Source organism: Doryrhamphus excisus, chromosome 15, assembly GCF_030265055.1.
Source record: "Doryrhamphus excisus isolate RoL2022-K1 chromosome 15, RoL_Dexc_1.0, whole genome shotgun sequence".
Classification (NCBI taxonomy): domain Eukaryota; kingdom Metazoa; phylum Chordata; class Actinopteri; order Syngnathiformes; family Syngnathidae; genus Doryrhamphus; species Doryrhamphus excisus.
Genome location: NC_080480.1, coordinates 15,203,165 through 15,220,466, shown reverse-complemented (window position 1 = coordinate 15,220,466; position 17,302 = coordinate 15,203,165). Strand labels below are relative to the sequence as shown.

The 17,302-nt window shown below is 41.0% G+C and overlaps 1 protein-coding gene across 1 annotated transcript; it reads left to right on the top strand.

Annotated features, from left to right (window-relative positions):
- The first annotated feature begins 578 nt into the window (after positions 1–578).
- On the top strand, positions 579–2,311 carry snrnp25 (small nuclear ribonucleoprotein 25). The gene is made up of 5 exons (XM_058049637.1): positions 579–944; positions 1,454–1,544; positions 1,625–1,730; positions 1,811–1,885; positions 1,963–2,311. The coding sequence occupies exons 1-5, from the start codon at positions 750–752 to the stop codon at positions 2,018–2,020; spliced, it is 525 nt and encodes a 174-aa protein (XP_057905620.1). The 5' UTR covers positions 579–749; the 3' UTR covers positions 2,021–2,311.
- Positions 2,312–17,302: the final 14,991 nt, after the last annotated feature.

The window sequence follows — 17,302 nt, the reverse complement described above, 5'->3', positions numbered from 1 at the left end:
TAACATGTAATAATAATTACGGAAAAAATATTAGAATTGGCTTAAGTAAGTCATTAAGTAAGTCTTTTTTACGTAATGCGGCGATTAAATTGACAATGTAATGAATGAATGAGCATAAAATATTAGAATATTACAAAATATATTAAAATATTAGAATATTAGAATTGATTTAAGTAAGTCATTACTTGGTATAGCCAGAATTTGACACCGAGTGCATTTTGTCTGAATTTTGTAAAAACTCTGAATTAAACTGACAATGTAATGAATTAAAATTAATAAATGAACATAACTAATTGATCCCGGAACTAATGTTACGCGGAACCTTAGTGCCGAACTAGCGATTGACAGGGGTCAGTATTATGCACCGTACTTAACATGTAATAATAACGGGAAAAATATTAGAATTGACTTAAATAAAGTCAATAAGTAAGCCTTTTTTTACTTAGTGTGACGATGTATAGCCAGAATTTGACACCTAGTACATTTTATCTGAATTTTGTAAAAACTGACAATGTAATGAATTCAAATGAATGAATGAATGAACATAACTAATCGGTCCCGGAAATAATATTACGCGGAACCTTAGTGCCGAAGCAGCGGTTGACGGGGGTCAGTATTATGCACCGTACTCAAAAATGTTTCTACCGGTAGCGTTGTACTGCTGTTGTGTTATAATTCTGTTCTAAATATATTCATTTATCGAACAAAACTAATCGCTTTATCCCAAAGAAACATTTAACATTAATTTTATGATGGAAGTGCTGAGCGAGGAGGCTTCCGGTGAGCAATGCGTGAAGGAAAACGAAGAGGAAAGAGAGAAAAATACGTCTCCTGATACAGAGGAGGACATGGAGAATACAACTCATGCTGACATTTTGGACATTTTCGAGGAGGGACTTGCTCACCTGGTTCAGGATCCTTTACTTTGTGATCTTCCAATTCAGGTACTTTTGACAAACAGCTTAGAAAATGTCGACGAAACAAACATACCCATACCAAACATACCATATCTGTTGGGCGGTTTTTTCTAGCTAAACTATTTAAAAAACATAATTAAAAATTATTTTAAAAATGTATTTAGTTTAGATATAAACTATTACTAAATATATATTATTAAATTAATTATATTATATAAAATGTCTGTGTTACCGGGAGCCAAAGCAGCCGCAGCCGGACAGGGCGCCGCCATCTTGAAAAAAAACAATTACTGTTTACGCTGTACATTGTTCTTATTTGATGTCATCTATTTATTCTCCACATTATTATTTATTATTATTATTTATTATATATCCAGGCAACAACATTTCGTTGGCAATTTCACTGCTGTGTTATTGTGCAATGACGATAAAGAAAGTCTATCTATCTATATTATAACAATAAAATAATAAAATATCCACATCCAAAAAAATAAATGAAATGTAATCATTTTATATGTGTGTCTATTTTTCGGCAGGTGACGCTAGAAGAAATAAATTCACAGATTGCTTTGGAGTACGGCCAGGCCATGACCGTGAGAGTTTTGAAGGCTGACGGTGAAATAATGCGTATGTATCAATCATAATAAACGCAGAAACCCCCCATTTAGTATTGGAATATATACGAAATTGCTGTGTTTCTGTTGTAGCCATTGTGGTGGTGCAAGACGCCACAGTACTGGACCTGAAGAAAGCCGTTCGCAGGTTTGTGGAGCTGAAGCAGCAACGCGAGGGCAGCGTGAGGCACATTAACTGGTAAGAAAACACTCATAAGAACATTTAGTATGGCGCAAAAGTATATGAAATATCTCACCAACTTTCATTTTCCTTGACAGGAGGTACGTCTGGAGAACGTACAATTTAATGTTTCAGTGGGAAAAGCTGGAGGACGACCGTGTGAGGATAAAAGAGTAAGTGGATATGATAATAAAAATTCTATATACTTCTGTTGATTTTTTTTTTTGTAAAGAGTTTGATGTTTGTGCAGTTACGGAATCAGGAACAGAGATGAGGTGACTTTCATGAAGAGGCTGAGGAAAAAGTGACACTGAAGATAAACTACATGACTTATATATTCATATGTATATGTTTAATATGTTTAATAGCCACAATTGATGACGTGATTTAATATTTGTCAAATATTTGTAAATATTGTATGTATTTTTTTTTTCAAATTCAAAAATATTTTCACGTTTAAAACTTGTTACTCAATACCGCCACCTGCTGGTGTGGAGGGTAATAGCTCATGTTGAGCTTGTGTTTGACTGAAGTGTACCTAATTTTATGCGTACTTAATTGCTTGTACCTGATGATAATTTAATAATAAAAGTGTACATATGGCCAATGATGGCCAAGCTCGTGCATCATTGCTGACAAAACCTCTACAAAGTGGAATTTTATGCAATTTTTGGGTTCTTCTGGGACCCCTGATGACAGTGTGCAAGGTTTCCAGTTGATTTTGGAGCAGAAAAGTGCATTTTCAGCATGTTGAAAAAGTGGAAAAAAAACAAGACTAACCCCTTACCTTTTTTTCAAAAATCGACACCCGTACAAAGTGGTTTTTTATGCCATTTTGGGGTCCTTGGGGACCCCCGATGAGTGTGTGAGAGGTTTCCAGTTGATTTCGGCGCAGAAAAGTGCATTTTCAGCAAGTTGAAAAAATGAAAAAAAACGTAAGGCTAACCCCTTACCTTTTTTTCAAAAATTGTCGCCTCTACAAAGTGGCATTTTATGGCATTTTGGGGTCCTTCTGGGACCCCCGATGAGTGTGTGAGAGGTTTCCTGTTGATTTTGGCGCAGAAAAGTGCATTTTCAGCAAGTTGAAAAAATGAAAAAAAACGTAAGAGGTTAGCCTTACCTTTTTTTCAAAATTCGACGCCTCTACAAAGTGGCATTTTATGCCATTTTGTGGTCCTTCTGGGACCCCCGATGAGTGTGTGAGAGGTTTCCAGTTGATTTCGGCGCAGAAAAGTGCATTTTCAGCAAGTTGAAAAAATGAAAAAAAAACGTAAGGCTAACCCCTTACCTTTTTTTCAAAAATCGACGCCTCTACAAAGTGGCATTTTATGCCATTTTGGGGTCCTTCTGGGACCCCCGATGAGTGTGTGAGAGGTTTCCAGTTGATTTCGGCGCAGAAAAGTGCATTTTCAGGAAGTTGAAAAAATGAAAAAAACGTAAGGCTAACCCCTTACCTTTTTTTCAAAAATCGACGCCTCTACAAAGTGGCATTTTATGCCATTTTGGGGTCCTTCTGGGACCCCCGATAAGTGTGTGAGAGGTTTCCAGTTGATTTTGGCACAGAAAAGTGCATTTTCAGCAAGTTGAAAAAGTGAAAAAAAACGTAAGGCTAACCCCTTACCTTTTTTCCAAAAATCGACGCCTCTACAAAGTGGCATTTTATGCCATTTTGGGGTCCTTCTGGGACCCCCGATGAGTGTGTGAGAGGTTTCCAGTTGATTTTGGCGCAGAAAAGTGCATTTTCAGCAAGTTGAAAAAATGAATAAAACCGTAAGGGGTTAGCCTTACCTTTTTTTCAAAAATCGACGCCTCTACAAAGTGGCATTTCATGCCATTTTAGGGTCCTTCTGGGACCCCCGATGAGTGTGTGAGAGGTTTCCAGTTGATTTCGGCACAGAAAAGTGCATTTTCAGCAAGTTGAAAAAATGAAAAAAAACGTAAGGGGTTAGCCTTACCTTTTTTTCAAAAATCGACGCCTCTACAAAGTGGCATTTTATGCCATTTTGGGGTCCTTCTGGGACCCCCGATGAGTGTGTGAGAGGTTTCCAGTTGATTTTGGCGCAGAAAAGTGCATTTTCAGCAAGTTGAAAAATTGAAAAAAAACGTAAGGGGTTAGCCTTACCTTTTTTTCAAAAATCGACGCCTCTACAAAGTGGCATTTTATGCCATTATGGGGTCCTTCTGGGACCCCCGATGAGTGTGTGAGAGGTTTCCAGTTGATTTTGGCGCAGAAAAGTGCATTTTCAGCAAGTTGAAAAAATGAAAAAAAACGTAAGGCTAACCCCTTACCTTTTTTTCAAAAATCGACGCCTCTACAAAGTGGCATTTTATGCCATGTTGGGGTCCTTCTGGGACCCCCGATGAGTGTGTGAGAGGTTTCCAGTTGATTTTGGCGCAGAAAAGTGCATTTTCAGCAAGTTGAAAAAATAAAAAAAAACGTAAGGGGGTAGCCTTACCTTTTTTTCAATAATCGACGCCTCTACAAAGTGGCATTTTATGCCATTTTGGGGTCCTTCTGGGACCCCCGATGAATGTGTGAGAGGTTTCCAGTTGATTTTGGCGCAGAAAAGTGCATTTTCAGCAAGTTGAAAAAATGAAAAAAAACGTAAGGGGTTAGCCTTACCTTTTTTTCAAAAATCGACGCCTCTACAAAGTGGCATTTTATGCCATGTTGGGGTCCTTCTGGGACCCCCGATGAGTGTGTGAGAGGTTTCCAGTTGATTTTGGCGCAGAAAAGTGCATTTTCAGCAAGTTGAAAAAATAAAAAAAAACGTAAGGGGGTAGCCTTACCTTTTTTTCAATAATCGACGCCTCTACAAAGTGGCATTTTATGCCATTTTGGGGTCCTTCTGGGACCCCCGATGAATGTGTGAGAGGTTTCCAGTTGATTTTGGCGCAGAAAAGTGCATTTTCAGCAAGTTGAAAAAATGAAAAAAAACGTAAGGGGTTAGCCTTACCTTTTTTTCAAAAATCGACACCTCTACAAAGTGGCATTTTATGCCATTTTGGGGTCCTTCTGGGACCCCCGATGAGTGTGTGAGAGGTTTCCAGTTGATTTTGGCGCAGAAAAGTGCATTTTCAGCAAGTTGAAAAAATGAAAAAAAACGTAAGGCTAACCCCTTACCTTTTTTTCAATAATCGACGCCTCTACAAAGTGGCATTTTATGCCATTTTGGGGTCCTTCTGGGACCCCCGATGAATGTGTGAGAGGTTTCCAGTTGATTTTGGCGCAGAAAAGTGCATTTTCAGCAAGTTGAAAAAATGAAAAAAAACGTAAGGGGTTAGCCTTACCTTTTTTTCAAAAATCGACACCTCTACAAAGTGGCATTTTATGCCATTTTGGGGTCCTTCTGGGACCCCCGATGAGTGTGTGAGAGGTTTCCAGTTGATTTTGGCGCAGAAAAGTGCATTTTCAGCAAGTTGAAAAAATGAAAAAAAACGTAAGGCTAACCCCTTACCTTTTTTTCAAAAATCGACGCCTGTACAAAGTGGCATTTTATGCCATTTTGGGGTCCTTCTGGGACCCCCGATGAGTGTGTGGGAGGTTTCCAGTTGATTTTGGCGCAGAAAAGTGCATTTTCAGCAAGTTGAAAAAATGAAAAAAAACGTAAGGGGTTAGCCTTACCTTTTTTTCAAAAATCGACGCCTCTACAAAGTGGCATTTTATGCCATTTTGGGGTCCTTCTGGGACCCCCGATGAGTGTGTGAGAGGTTTCCAGTTGATTTTGGCGCAGAAAAGTGCATTTTCAGCAAGTTGAAAAAATGAAAAAAAACGTAAGGGGTTAGCCTTACCTTTTTTTCAAAAATCGACGCCTCTCTAAAGTGGCATTTTATGCCATTTTGGGGTCCTTCTGGGACCCCCGATGAGTGTGTGAGAGGTTTCCAGTTGATTTTGGCGCAGAAAAGTGCATTTTCAGCAAGTTGAAAAAATGAAAAAAAACGTAAGGGGTTAGCCTTACCTTTTTTTCAAAAATCGACGCCTCTACAAAGTGGCATTTTATGCCATTTTGGGGTCCTTCTGGGACCCCCGATGAGTGTGTGAGAGGTTTCCAGTTGATTTTGGCGCAGAAAAGTGCATTTTCAGCAAGTTGAAAAAATGAAAAAAAAACGTAAGGCTAACCCCTTACCTTTTTTTCAAAAATCGACGCCTCTACAAAGTGGCATTTTATGCCATTTTGGGGTCCTTCTGGGACCCCCGATGAGTGTGTGAGAGGTTTCCAGTTGATTTTGGCGCAGAAAAGTGCATTTTCAGCAAGTTGAAAAAATGAAAAAAAACGTAAGGGGTTAGCCTTACCTTTTTTTCAAAAATCGACGCCTCTACAAAGTGGCATTTTATGCCATTTTGGGGTCCTTCTGGGACCCCCGATGAGTGTGTGAGAGGTTTCCAGTTGATTTTGGCGCAGAAAAGTGCATTTTCAGCAAGTTGAAAAAATGAAAAAAACGTAAGGCTAACCCCTTACCTTTTTTTCAAAAATCGACACCTCTACAAAGTGGCATTTTATGCCATTTTGGGGTCCTTCTGGGACCCCCGATGAGTGTGTGAGAGGTTTACAGTTGATTTTAGCGCAGAAAAGTGCATTTTCAGCAAGTTGAAAAAATGAAAAAAAACGTAAGGGGTTAGCCTTACCTTTTTTTCAAAAATCGACGCCTCTACAAAGTGGCATTTTATGCCATTTTGGGGTCCTTCTGGGACCCCCGATGAGTGTGTGAGAGGTTTACAGTTGATTTTGGCGCAGAAAAGTGCATTTTCAGCAAGTTGAAAAAATGAAAAAAAACGTAAGGGGTTAGCCTTACCTTTTTTTCAAAAATCGACGCCTCTACAAAGTGGCATTTTATGCCATTTTGGGGTCCTTCTGGGACCCCCGATGAGTGTGTGAGAGGTTTCCAGTTGATTTCGGCGCAGAAAAGTGCATTTTCAGCAAGTTGAAAAAATGAAAAAAAACGTAAGGGGTTAGCCTTACCTTTTTTTCAAAAATCGACGCCTCTACAAAGTGGCATTTTATGCCATTTTGGGGTCCTTCTGGGACCCCCGATGAGTGTGTGAGAGGTTTCCAGTTGATTTCGGCGCAGAAAAGTGCATTTTCAGCAAGTTGAAAAAATGAAAAAAAACGTAAGGGGTTAGCCTTACCTTTTTTTCAAAAATCGACGCCTCTCTAAAGTGGCATTTTATGCCATTTTGGGGTCCTTCTGGGACCCCCGATGAGTGTGTGAGAGGTTTCCAGTTGATTTTGGCGCAGAAAAGTGCATTTTCAGCAAGTTGAAAAAATGAAAAAAAACGTAAGGCTAACCCCTTACCTTTTTTTCAAAAATCGACGCCTGTACAAAGTGGCATTTTATGCCATTTTGGGGTCCTTCTGGGACCCCCGATGAGTGTGTGAGAGGTTTCCAGTTGATTTTGGCGCAGAAAAGTGCATTTTCAGCAAGTTGAAAAAATGAAAAAAAACGTAAGGGGTTAGCCTTACCTTTTTTTCAAAAATCGACGCCTCTCTAAAGTGGCATTTTATGCCATTTTGGGGTCCTTCTGGGACCCCCGATGAGTGTGTGAGAGGTTTCCAGTTGATTTTGGCGCAGAAAAGTGCATTTTCAGCAAGTTGAAAAAATGAAAAAAAACGTAAGGGGTTAGCCTTACCTTTTTTTCAAAAATCGATGCCTCTACAAAGTGGCATTTTATGCCATTTTGGGGTCCTTCTGGGACCCCCGATGAGTGTGTGAGAGGTTTACAGTTGATTTTGGCGCAGAAAAGTGCATTTTCAGCAACTTGAAAAAATGAAAAAAAACGTAAGGGGTTAGCCTTACCTTTTTTTCAAAAATCGACGCCTCTACAAAGTGGCATTTTATGCCATTTTGGGGTCCTTCTGGGACCCCCGATGAGTGTGTGAGAGGTTTCTAGTTGATTTCGGCGCAGAAAAGTGCATTTTCAGCAAGTTGAAAAAATGAAAAAAAACGTAAGGCTAACCCCTTACCTTTTTTTCAAAAATTGACGCCTCTACAAAGTGGCATTTTATGCCATTTTGGGGTCCTTCTGGGACCCCCGATGAGTGTGTGAGAGGTTTCCAGTTGATTTCGGCGCAGAAAAGTGCATTTTCAGCAAGTTGAAAAAATGAAAAAAAACGTAAGGGGTTAGCCTTACCTTTTTTTCAAAAATCGACGCCTCTACAAAGTGGCATTTTATGCCATTTTGGGGTCCTTCTGGGACCCCCGATGAGTGTGTGAGAGGTTTCCAGTTGATTTCGGCGCAGAAAAGTGCATTTTCAGCAAGTTGAAAAAATGAAAAAAAACGTAAGGGGTTAGCCTTACCTTTTTTTCAAAAATCGACGCCTCTACAAAGTGGCATTTTATGCCATTTTGGGGTCCTTCTGGGACCCCCGATGAGTGTGTGAGAGGTTTCCAGTTGATTTCGGCGCAGAAAAGTGCATTTTCAGCAAGTTGAAAAAATGAAAAAAAACGTAAGGGGTTAGCCTTACCTTTTTTTCAAAAATCGACGCCTCTACAAAGTGGCATTTTATGCCATTTTGGGGTCCTTCTGGGACCCCCGATGAGTGTGTGAGAGGTTTCCAGTTGATTTCGGCGCAGAAAAGTGCATTTTCAGCAAGTTGAAAAAATGAAAAAAAACGTAAGGGGTTAGCCTTACCTTTTTTTCAAAAATCGACGCCTCTACAAAGTGGCATTTTATGCCATTTTGGGGTCCTTCTGGGACCCCCGATGAGTGTGTGAGAGGTTTCCAGTTGATTTCGGCGCAGAAAAGTGCATTTTCAGCAAGTTGAAAAAGTGAAAAAAAACGTAAGGCTAACCCCTTACCTTTTTTTCAAAAATCGACGCCTCTACAAAGTGGCATTTTATGCCATTTTGGGGTCCTTCTGGGACCCCCGATGAGTGTGTGAGAGGTTTCCAGTTGATTTTGGCGCAGAAAAGTGCATTTTCAGCAAGTTGAAAAAATGAAAAAAAACATAAGGGGTTAGCCTTACCTTTTTTTCAAAAATCGACGCCTCTACAAAGTGGCATTTTATGCCATTTTGGGGTCCTTCTGGGACCCCCGATGAGTGTGTGAGAGGTTTCCAGTTGATTTCGGCGCAGAAAAGTGCATTTTCAGCAAGTTGAAAAAATGAAAAAAAACGTAAGGGGTTAGCCTTACCTTTTTTTCAAAAATCGACGCCTCTACAAAGTGGCATTTTATGCCATTTTGGGGTCCTTCTGGGACCCCCGATGAGTGTGTGAGAGGTTTCCAGTTGATTTCGGCGCAGAAAAGTGCATTTTCAGCAAGTTGAAAAAAAGAAAAAAAACGTAAGGGGTTAGCCTTACCTTTTTTTCAAAAATCGACGCCTCTACAAAGTGGCATTTTATGCCATTTTGGGGTCCTTCTGGGACCCTCGATGAGTGTGTGAGAGGTTTCCAGTTGATTTCGGCGCAGAAAAGTGCATTTTCAGCAAGTTGAAAAAATGAAAAAAAACGTAAGGGGTTAGCCTTACCTTTTTTTCAAAAATCGACGCCTCTACAAACTGGCATTTTATGCCATTTTGGGGTCCTTCTGGGACCCCCGATGAGTGTGTGAGAGGTTTCCAGTTGATTTTGGCGCAGAAAAGTGCATTTTCAGCAAGTTGAAAAAATGAAAAAAAACGTAAGGCTAACCCCTTACCTTTTTTTCAAAAATCGACGCCTCTACAAAGTGGCATTTTATGCCATTTTGGGGTCCTTCTGGGACCCCCGATGAGTGTGTGAGAGGTTTCCAGTTGATTTCGGCGCAGAAAAGTGCATTTTCAGCAAGTTGAAAAAATGAAAAAAAACGTAAGGGGTTAGCCTTACCTTTTTTTCAAAAATCGACGCCTCTACAAAGTGGCATTTTATGCCATTTTGGGGTCCTTCTGGGACCCCCGATGAGTGTGTGAGAGGTTTCCAGTTGATTTCGGCGCAGAAAAGTGCATTTTCAGCAAGTTGAAAAAATGAAAAAAAACGTAAGGGGTTAGCCTTACCTTTTTTTCAAAAATCGACGCCTCTACAAAGTGGCATTTTATGCCATTTTGGGGTCCTTCTGGGACCCCCGATGAGTGTGTGAGAGGTTTCCAGTTGATTTCGGCGCAGAAAAGTGCATTTTCAGCAAGTTGAAAAAGTGAAAAAAAACGTAAGGCTAACCCCTTACCTTTTTTTCAAAAATCGACGCCTCTACAAAGTGGCATTTTATGCCATTTTGGGGTCCTTCTGGGACCCCCGATGAGTGTGTGAGAGGTTTCCAGTTGATTTCGGCGCAGAAAAGTGCATTTTCAGCAAGTTGAAAAAATGAAAAAAAACGTAAGGGGTTAGCCTTACCTTTTTTTCAAAAATCGACGCCTCTACAAAGTGGCATTTTATGCCATTTTGGGGTCCTTCTGGGACCCCCGATGAGTGTGTGAGAGGTTTCCAGTTGATTTCGGCGCAGAAAAGTGCATTTTCAGCAAGTTGAAAAAATGAAAAAAAACGTAAGGGGTTAGCCTTACCTTTTTTTCAAAAATCGACGCCTCTACAAAGTGGCATTTTATGCCATTTTGGGGTCCTTCTGGGACCCCCGATGAGTGTGTGAGAGGTTTCCAGTTGATTTCGGCGCAGAAAAGTGCATTTTCAGCAAGTTGAAAAAATGAAAAAAAACGTAAGGGGTTAGCCTTACCTTTTTTTCAAAAATCGACGCCTCTACAAAGTGGCATTTTATGCCATTTTGGGGTCCTTCTGGGACCCCCGATGAGTGTGTGAGAGGTTTCCAGTTGATTTTGGCGCAGAAAAGTGCATTTTCAGCAAGTTGAAAAAATGAAAAAAAACGTAAGGGGTTAGCCTTACCTTTTTTTCAAAAATCGACGCCTCTACAAAGTGGCATTTTATGCCATTTTGGGGTCCTTCTGGGACCCCCGATGAGTGTGTGAGAGGTTTCCAGTTGATTTTGGCGCAGAAAAGTGCATTTTCAGCAAGTTGAAAAAATGAAAAAAAACGTAAGGGGTTAGCCTTACCTTTTTTTCAAAAATCGACGCCTCTACAAAGTGGCATTTTATGCCATTTTGGGGTCCTTCTGGGACCCCCGATGAGTGTGTGAGAGGTTTCCAGTTGATTTCGGCGCAGAAAAGTGCATTTTCAGCAAGTTGAAAAAATGAAAAAAACCTAAGGGGTTAGCCTTACCTTTTTTTCAAAAATCGACGCCTCTACAAAGTGGCATTTTATGCCATTTTGGGGTCCTTCTGGGACCCCCGATGAGTGTGTGAGAGGTTTACAGTTGATTTTGGCGCAGAAAAGTGCATTTTCAGCAAGTTGAAAAAATGAAAAAAAACGTAAGGGGTTAGCCTTACCTTTTTTTCAAAAATCGACGCCTCTACAATGTGGCATTTTATGCCATTTTGGGGTCCTTCTGGGACCCCCGATGAGTGTGTGAGAGGTTTCCAGTTGATTTTGGCGCAGAAAAGTGCATTTTCAGCAAGTTGAAAAAATGAAAAAAAACGTAAGGGGTTAGCCTTACCTTTTTTTCAAAAATCGACGCCTCTACAAAGTGGCATTTTATGCCATTTTGGGGTCCTTCTGGGACCCCTGATGAGTGTGTGAGAGGTTTCCAGTTGATTTCGGCGCAGAAAAGTGCATTTTCAGCAAGTTGAAAAAATGAAAAAAAACGTAAGGGGTTAGCCTTACCTTTTTTTCAAAAATCGACGCCTCTACAAAGTGGCATTTTATGCCATTTTGGGGTCCTTCTGGGACCCCCGATGAGTGTGTGAGAGGTTTCCAGTTGATTTCGGCGCAGAAAAGTGCATTTTCAGCAAGTTGAAAAAGTGAAAAAAAACGTAAGGCTAACCCCTTACCTTTTTTTCAAAAATCGACGCCTCTACAAAGTGGCATTTTATGCCATTTTGGGGTCCTTCTGGGACCCCCGATGAGTGTGTGAGAGGTTTCCAGTTGATTTTGGCGCAGAAAAGTGCATTTTCAGCAAGTTGAAAAAATGAAAAAAAACGTAAGGGGTTAGCTTTACCTTTTTTTCAAAAATCGACGCCTCTACAAAGTGGCATTTTATGCCATTTTGGGGTCCTTCTGGGACCCCCGATGAGTGTGTGAGAGGTTTCCAGTTGATTTTGGCGCAGAAAAGTGCATTTTCAGCAAGTTGAAAAAATGAAAAAAAACGTAAGGGGTTAGCCTTACCTTTTTTTCAAAAATCGACGCCTCTACAAAGTGGCATTTTATGCCATTTTGGGGTCCTTCTGGGACCCCCGATGAGTGTGTGAGAGGTTTCCAGTTGATTTCGGCGCAGAAAAGTGCATTTTCAGCAAGTTGAAAAAATGAAAAAAAACGTAAGGGGTTAGCCTTACCTTTTTTTCAAAAATCGACGCCTCTACAAAGTGGCATTTTATGCCATTTTGGGGTCCTTCTGGGACCCCTGATGAGTGTGTGAGAGGTTTCCAGTTGATTTCGGCGCAGAAAAGTGCATTTTCAGCAAGTTGAAAAAATGAAAAAAAACGTAAGGGGTTAGCCTTACCTTTTTTTCAAAAATCGACGCCTCTACAAAGTGGCATTTTATGCCATTTTGGGGTCCTTCTGGGACCCCCGATGAGTGTGTGAGAGGTTTCCAGTTGATTTCGGCGCAGAAAAGTGCATTTTCAGCAAGTTGAAAAAATGAAAAAAAACGTAAGGGGTTAGCCTTACCTTTTTTTCAAAAATCGACGCCTCTACAAAGTGGCATTTTATGCCATTTTGGGGTCCTTCTGGGACCCCCGATGAGTGTGTGAGAGGTTTCCAGTTGATTTCGGCGCAGAAAAGTGCATTTTCAGCAAGTTGAAAAAATGAAAAAAAACGTAAGGGGTTAGCCTTACCTTTTTTTCAAAAATCGACGCCTCTACAAAGTGGCATTTTATGCCATTTTGGGGTCCTTCTGGGACCCCTGATGAGTGTGTGAGAGGTTTCCAGTTGATTTCGGCGCAGAAAAGTGCATTTTCAGCAAGTTGAAAAAATGAAAAAAAACGTAAGGGGTTAGCCTTACCTTTTTTTCAAAAATCGACGCCTCTACAAAGTGGCATTTTATGCCATTTTGGGGTCCTTCTGGGACCCCCGATGAGTGTGTGAGAGGTTTCCAGTTGATTTCGGCGCAGAAAAGTGCATTTTCAGCAAGTTGAAAAAGTGAAAAAAAACGTAAGGCTAACCCCTTACCTTTTTTTCAAAAATCGACGCCTCTACAAAGTGGCATTTTATGCCATTTTGGGGTCCTTCTGGGACCCCCGATGAGTGTGTGAGAGGTTTCCAGTTGATTTTGGCGCAGAAAAGTGCATTTTCAGCAAGTTGAAAAAATGAAAAAAAACGTAAGGGGTTAGCTTTACCTTTTTTTCAAAAATCGACGCCTCTACAAAGTGGCATTTTATGCCATTTTGGGGTCCTTCTGGGACCCCCGATGAGTGTGTGAGAGGTTTCCAGTTGATTTTGGCGCAGAAAAGTGCATTTTCAGCAAGTTGAAAAAATGAAAAAAAACGTAAGGGGTTAGCCTTACCTTTTTTTCAAAAATCGACGCCTCTACAAAGTGGCATTTTATGCCATTTTGGGGTCCTTCTGGGACCCCCGATGAGTGTGTGAGAGGTTTCCAGTTGATTTCGGCGCAGAAAAGTGCATTTTCAGCAAGTTGAAAAAATGAAAAAAAACGTAAGGGGTTAGCCTTACCTTTTTTTCAAAAATCGACGCCTCTACAAAGTGGCATTTTATGCCATTTTGGGGTCCTTCTGGGACCCCCGATGAGTGTGTGAGAGGTTTCCAGTTGATTTCGGCGCAGAAAAGTGCATTTTCAGCAAGTTGAAAAAATGAAAAAAAACGTAAGGGGTTAGCCTTACCTTTTTTTCAAAAATCGACGCCTCTACAAAGTGGCATTTTATGCCATTTTGGGGTCCTTCTGGGACCCCCGATGAGTGTGTGAGAGGTTTCCAGTTGATTTCGGCGCAGAAAAGTGCATTTTCAGCAAGTTGAAAAAATGAAAAAAAACGTAAGGGGTTAGCCTTACCTTTTTTTCAAAAATCGACGCCTCTACAAAGTGGCATTTTATGCCATTTTGGGGTCCTTCTGGGACCCCCGATGAGTGTGTGAGAGGTTTCCAGTTGATTTCGGCGCAGAAAAGTGCATTTTCAGCAAGTTGAAAAAATGAAAAAAAACATAAGGGGTTAGCCTTACCTTTTTTTCAAAAATCGACGCCTCTACAAAGTGGCATTTTATGCCATTTTGGGGTCCTTCTGGGACCCCCGATGAGTGTGTGAGAGGTTTCCAGTTGATTTCGGCGCAGAAAAGTGCATTTTCAGCAAGTTGAAAAAATGAAAAAAAACGTAAGGGGTTAGCCTTACCTTTTTTTCAAAAATCGACGCCTCTACAAAGTGGCATTTTATGCCATTTTGGGGTCCTTCTGGGACCCCCGATGAGTGTGTGAGAGGTTTCCAGTTGATTTCGGCGCAGAAAAGTGCATTTTCAGCAAGTTGAAAAAATGAAAAAAAACGTAAGGGGTTAGCCTTACCTTTTTTTCAAAAATCGACGCCTCTACAAAGTGTCATTTTATGCCATTTTGGGGTCCTTCTGGGACCCCCGATGAGTGTGTGAGAGGTTTCCAGTTGATTTCGGCGCAGAAAAGTGCATTTTCAGCAAGTTGAAAAAATGAAAAAAAACGTAAGGGGTTAGCCTTACCTTTTTTTCAAAAATCGACGCCTCTACAAAGTGGCATTTTATGCCATTTTGGGGTCCTTCTGGGACCCCCGATGAGTGTGTGACAGGTTTCCAGTTGATTTCGGCGCAGAAAAGTGCATTTTCAGCAAGTTGAAAAAGTGAAAAAAAAACGTAAGGCTAACCCCTTACCTTTTTTTCAAAAATCGACGCCTCTACAAAGTGGCATTTTATGCCATTTTGGGGTCCTTCTGGGACCCCCGATGAGTGTGTGAGAGGTTTCCAGTTGATTTCGGCGCAGAAAAGTGCATTTTCAGCAAGTTGAAAAAATGGAAAAAAAACGTAAGGGGTTAGCCTTACCTTTTTTTCAAAAATCGACGCCTCTACAAAGTGGCATTTTATGCCATTTTGGGGTCCTTCTGGGACCCCCGATGAGTGTGTGAGAGGTTTCCAGTTGATTTCGGCGCAGAAAAGTGCATTTTCAGCAAGTTGAAAAAATGAAAAAAAACGTAAGGGGTTAGCCTTACCTTTTTTTCAAAAATCGACGCCTCTACAAAGTGGCATTTTATGCCATTTTGGGGTCCTTCTGGGACCCCTGATGAGTGTGTGAGAGGTTTCCAGTTGATTTCGGCGCAGAAAAGTGCATTTTCAGCAAGTTGAAAAAATGAAAAAAAACGTAAGGGGGTTAGCCTTACCTTTTTTTCAAAAATCGACGCCTCTACAAAGTGGCATTTTATGCCATTTTGGGGTCCTTCTGGGACCCCCGATGAGTGTGTGAGAGGTTTCCAGTTGATTTCGGCGCAGAAAAGTGCATTTTCAGCAAGTTGAAAAAATGAAAAAAAACGTAAGGGGTTAGCCTTACCTTTTTTTCAAAAATCGACGCCTCTACAAAGTGGCATTTTATGCCATTTTGGGGTCCTTCTGGGACCCCCGATGAGTGTGTGAGAGGTTTCCAGTTGATTTTGGCGCAGAAAAGTGCATTTTCAGCAAGTTGAAAAAATGAAAAAAAACGTAAGGGGTTAGCCTTACCTTTTTTTCAAAAATCGACGCCTCTACAAAGTGGCATTTTATGCCATTTTGGGGTCCTTCTGGGACCCCCGATGAGTGTGTGAGAGGTTTCCAGTTGATTTCGGCGCAGAAAAGTGCATTTTCAGCAAGTTGAAAAAATGAAAAAAAACGTAAGGGGTTAGCCTTACCTTTTTTTCAAAAATCGACGCCTCTACAAAGTGGCATTTTATGCCATTTTGGGGTCCTTCTGGGACCCCCGATGAGTGTGTGAGAGGTTTCCAGTTGATTTTGGCGCAGAAAAGTGCATTTTCAGCAAGTTGAAAAAATGAAAAAAAACGTAAGGGGTTAGCCTTACCTTTTTTTCAAAAATCGACGCCTCTACAAAGTGGCATTTTATGCCATTTTGGGGTCCTTCTGGGACCCCCGATGAGTGTGTGAGAGGTTTCCAGTTGATTTCGGCGAAGAAAAGTGCATTTTCAGCAAGTTGAAAAAATGAAAAAAAACCTAAGGGGTTAGCCTTACCTTTTTTTCAAAAATCGACGCCTCTACAAAGTGGCATTTTATGCCATTTTGGGTTCCTTCTGGGACCCCCGATGAGTGTGTGAGAGGTTTACAGTTGATTTTGGCGCAGAAAAGTGCATTTTCAGCAAGTTGAAAAAATGAAAAAAAACGTAAGGGGTTAGCCTTACCTTTTTTTCAAAAATCGACGCCTCTACAAAGTGGCATTTTATGCCATTTTGGGGTCCTTCTGGGACCCCCGATGAGTGTGTGAGAGGTTTCCAGTTGATTTTGGCGCAGAAAAGTGCATTTTCAGCAAGTTGAAATAATGAAAAAAAAACCTAAGGGGTTAGCCTTACCTTTTTTTCAAAAATCGACGCCTCTACAAAGTGGCATTTTATGCCATTTTGGGTCCTTCTGGGACCCCCGATGAGTGTGTGAGAGGTTTCCAGTTGATTTCGGCGCAGAAAAGTGCATTTTCAGCAAGTTGAAAAAGTGAAAAAAAACGTAAGGCTAACCCCTTACCTTTTTTTCAAAAATCGACGCCTCTACAAAGTGGCATTTTATGCCATTTTGGGGTCCTTCTGGGACCCCCGATGAGTGTGTGAGAGGTTTCCAGTTGATTTTGGCGCAGAAAAGTGCATTTTCAGCAAGTTGAAAAAATGAAAAAAAACGTAAGGGGTTAGCCTTACCTTTTTTTCAAAAATCGACGCCTCTACAAAGTGGCATTTTATGCCATTTTGGGGTCCTTCTGGGACCCCCGATGAGTGTGTGAGAGGTTTCCAGTTGATTTCGGCGCAGAAAAGTGCATTTTCAGCAAGTTGAAAAAATGAAAAAAAACCTAAGGGGTTAGCCTTACCTTTTTTTCAAAAATCGACGCCTCTACAAAGTGGCATTTTATGCCATTTTGGGGTCCTTCTGGGACCCCCGATGAGTGTGTGAGAGGTTTACAGTTGATTTTGGCGCAGAAAAGTGCATTTTCAGCAAGTTGAAAAAATGAAAAAAAACGTAAGGGGTTAGCCTTACCTTTTTTTCAAAAATCGACGCCTCTACAAAGTGGCATTTTATGCCATTTTGGGGTCCTTCTGGGACCCCCGATGAGTGTGTGAGAGGTTTCCAGTTGATTTTGGCGCAGAAAAGTGCATTTTCAGCAAGTTGAAAAAATGAAAAAAAACGTAAGGGGTTAGCCTTACCTTTTTTTCAAAAATCGACGCCTCTACAAAGTGGCATTTTATGCCATTTTGGGGTCCTTCTGGGACCCCCGATGAGTGTGTGAGAGGTTTCCAGTTGATTTCGGCGCAGAAAAGTGCATTTTCAGCAAGTTGAAAAAATGAAAAAAAACGTAAGGGGTTAGCCTTACCTTTTTTTCAAAAATCGACGCCTCTACAAAGTGGCATTTTATGCCATTTTGGGGTCCTTCTGGGACCCCCGATGAGTGTGTGAGAGGTTTCCAGTTGATTTCGGCG

What these genes read in the sequence shown, in the direction of transcription:
- snrnp25 (XM_058049637.1), top strand. Translation starts at nt 750, where the DNA reads ATGATGGAAGTGCTGAGCGAGGAGGCTTCCGGTGAGCAATGCGTGAAG. An exon ending in TTTGTGATCTTCCAATTCAG is followed by an intron (nt 945 to 1,453) that starts GTACTTTTGACA and finishes ATTTTTCGGCAG; the next exon opens with GTGACGCTAGAAGAAATAAA. An exon ending in GGCTGACGGTGAAATAATGC is followed by an intron (nt 1,545 to 1,624) that starts GTATGTATCAAT and finishes TTTCTGTTGTAG; the next exon opens with CCATTGTGGTGGTGCAAGAC.